The 3,412-nt window shown below is 38.5% G+C and overlaps 1 protein-coding gene across 5 annotated transcripts in view; it reads left to right on the forward strand.

Annotated features, from left to right (window-relative positions):
• The first annotated feature begins 748 nt into the window (after positions 1–748).
• The window catches only part of LOC109092866 (transcription factor 12-like), a 114,189-nt gene continuing 111,525 nt past the window's right edge, over positions 749–3,412 (forward strand). For all 5 annotated transcript variants that reach the window (XM_042728249.1, XM_042728251.1, XM_042728250.1 and 2 more), the window contains exons 1-3: positions 749–960; positions 1,844–1,936; positions 2,302–2,374. In XM_042728249.1, coding sequence (XP_042584183.1) covers positions 1,865–1,936; positions 2,302–2,374 — 145 coding nt within the window. In that variant the 5' untranslated portion in view covers positions 749–960; positions 1,844–1,864. The remainder of the gene's footprint in view (positions 961–1,843; positions 1,937–2,301; positions 2,375–3,412) is intronic.

Here is a 3,412-nt window from a genome sequence, read left to right on the forward strand (position 1 = left end):
CTGTTTCAATACAAATAGGATTCAAGGATGGAGTCATTACAGTTATGAATAAACCCACAGCAAATTAATTTCTCTTAATATGTAAATTCGATTTTTTTAAAGAATATATTTTATTAATCTAATGAGTCAAAAAATTAACAATATCAAAAGCAGCAACCGATACCAATTTTTTTCAAGCATAGTAGTTTTTACCTTTTTTTTATTTTTTACTATTTTTCATAATTCATTATATCATATAAACCTATATGCATGTACTATATATAACATTATTATTTCATGTTGTTGCACTGTAACCTGTTCTTGATTTTCCATTGGTTGCTTTGGCACATTAAAAAATAATCCAGTTCTAAGGATGAAGGAAGGAAGAAATGTGTGGTGATCAAAGTTAGGTATAAGGTTTGAATGGAAGAATAGCAATATAGCATAGTTTTGAGAGAATGTGCACTTCAAACGGTCTCCAGAGCATTTATGCTGCTGCACTTGCTCCAGCAGAACACTTAATGCAGATAAAATTATGTATCCCATGCTTTAAATATGCTCAGTTTCTCCCAATCCTAATAACACACATAGCCGACGAAGCCCACATTTACGTGGAGGGAGTTGAGTTGGGAGGTAAACCAAACTGATTTTAGGAGGCGCTCCAGTGGTCCTTTACTCCCCTAGCAAGGTTGTGTGTCAGGCTTTATGATTCGCTACACATGATATTCATCCGCGCCGCTGAAGAACAGTCAAGTCTGCGGCGCTGGCGGAAGAACACGGTTTCAGACGTCATCGTCGTGCTACGGTTATCGCCAAGCAAATATGTCTGCCTAAGGGAAACTCGCAAGTTACATAGTGGATATTTGCAATATACAACTGCAAAAAATACTGATTTCATTATATTTCCGACGCGAAACGAGGACACCTACGCCGTCACTGGTACACCCGATCGCCCTAGTTGGATTTTTGACAGCAAAACAGGTAAAATATTGCACAGAGTTTGTGAGAGGTTTCGGACTGGGTGAAATAAGTTGGGATAGAAGAAAAGACGGGAGCCGATGTGGCGCGAAAGGTGTCGGCATTCGCTTCAACATTTCAGCTTGACACCTCTCTGTTTATTCTCCACGATAAAATGTGTATGTCAGAGCTAATCGTGGTCGGTTTTCGCTTAATCGTTTCATGGTCGCACCATTATTATGAATAGGTTAACTGGCAATTAGCGAACAACAACAGCAGCGTTGTTTGTAAATTGTAACTATCAATTCTCCTGTAATGTAACAACAAAAGTGTGTAGCGGATGATGTTTTGACAGCGCGCGAGCGTTCATTGTACGCGCGTGACTTTTGATACATTGAAGAATCAAACACATGCAGTTGAAAAATGATGCTGCGGGTCCATGTGTGTGACACCACCGAGCACAGGGTCTTTCTCAACATGTCCACGTTTGGTCATCCCCTCAAAAACCCTATTAGACATGCTCTCAAACGTTATAATGAAAACCTGTTTCGACTGTGTCACCTCATGTCATGCGATTGCTATTGTGTACAAAAAGAAATTCCGTAACCTCGTCTGAAACTGTCAGTAATACGAGGCTGGGAAGAGGAGCTCTCGGGAGCTTTTTTAAATTTCTATTTAATGGATAACACATAGGTTTTGATCAAGGACAGCCAGATCCTTCGATAGCCCGCGAGGTTTTGTGAGAGCGCAAAGTTAGTTCTGCTGAAGGACTGGAGATGGGGATGTTTCGCAAATGTCAAGCTGCGGATGTTCGCCGATGTCATTTGCATAAGCTGTGCTGGCTAGCGTGAAGCTCCAGCACACATCAGGCTGTCAGATTGAGGGGAATGATGTTTGTGTTTTGTAGATTTAGAAAAGGATCGTAAGGATGAACCCTCAGCAGCGGATTGCCGCTATCGGGACGGATAAGGAGCTGAGTGATCTGCTGGATTTCAGCGCGGTAAGACATTAATCAGTTATTTTACTACTTCAGGACTCTCTTCCAGCTGTTGTCATTGGTTCAGTCACTCACTTGTAAGATATGCATTAAGTTGAAGTATTACTTTTTTATGTTGTGAATATTTATTTATTTATTTTTCTCCCATTTATACCTCAAATAGCACACACATACATGTGTATATATATATATATATATATATATATGCATTTTAAAAATATTTTAGAATATGTAATATATGAAACATGAACTTTTTTTTTTTTTTGCATGTTTTTGTTGTTTTTTTTGTGTTCATTAAACACGAGACACTGTCTGAGTAATGTTAGTACTGCAGTATTTCAGAGAAATGTTTGTGTGTCTTCCCATAGATGTTTTCTCCACCTGTAAACAGTGGGAAAAACAGGCCAACCACTCTTGGAAGCAGCCAGTTCACCACATCAGGTAGGACTTCCTGTGGAAATCCTTTAATGAAAGATTGTCTTCCTCTCTTACTGTCCAGTCACCTTCTCTTGATTCTCAATAAAGTCTTGTTGCTGTTGATTATAGTCATGAATTCCATCTCAAGGTGTTTTTGATTTTTGTCTTGATTAATAAGGACTGTGTAGAGAAGGGTTCAGTAATGCAAGTAATGGCCTTTGAAATCAGATACATCCGTTGTTTTAATTACACTGTAATGAAAGGCACCACTGTTGTCAACTTGTCAGGGCTGGTAGTTTAATTTTTTACATACATACATACATACTTTACATACATGCGTACATCATTGCTTTTCTTAGATTTCACATTACAGTTGTACTCTGATAGAGTTCCTGTTTATATATGAATCCTGTCATAGGTGACTACACGTTTCTGTAAAGATCATCCATTGTCTAATGTACCATGGAAGAAGGAAACAATCAAGCACTATTCCATCTCAATGCTTGTTTTATGTAAAACAACAAAGCAGAGCCCTTGTTACACTCATCTGCTATCTAGAGGACACTTTTAGTGGATTGCTGAATAGCAGCAGAGCTGAGACTGCAGGACGCTCTTGTAAACCTTTTCAGAATGTTTTGTAAAATAACCTGACTTTGTTGGCTTGCATCAGCTAACAGTAATGAATGAAAAGTTTACGCACATGTGATCTTGTAATCAGTCTTTGGCTTTGATGTGCTATGATGCTAAATGTGATAAATACATCTCTTGTTTGTTTGTTGCTCCTTACAACTTACCCAAAACAGCAGTGTTTCAGAGATGGTTTGGAAACACTGTGGGATGTTATTTCAAGCACCGGCAGAGATTTGTGTGTGCGGAGCATCAAGATAGTAGAGAGAAGCCATTTTGCTGCATCCATCTATGCTAGATAATTCAATAAATATTATCAGGTGACCTAGATCAGGTGAAATATCTGATTCCCAAACTACACCAGCAGATGCAGAGTCCTGTTTTAGAATAAAGAATTTAAAGTAATATTCCAAGTTCATTACAGCATTTGTGGAA

This window comes from Cyprinus carpio, chromosome B7, assembly GCF_018340385.1.
Source record: "Cyprinus carpio isolate SPL01 chromosome B7, ASM1834038v1, whole genome shotgun sequence".
In the NCBI taxonomy this organism is placed as follows: domain Eukaryota; kingdom Metazoa; phylum Chordata; class Actinopteri; order Cypriniformes; family Cyprinidae; genus Cyprinus; species Cyprinus carpio.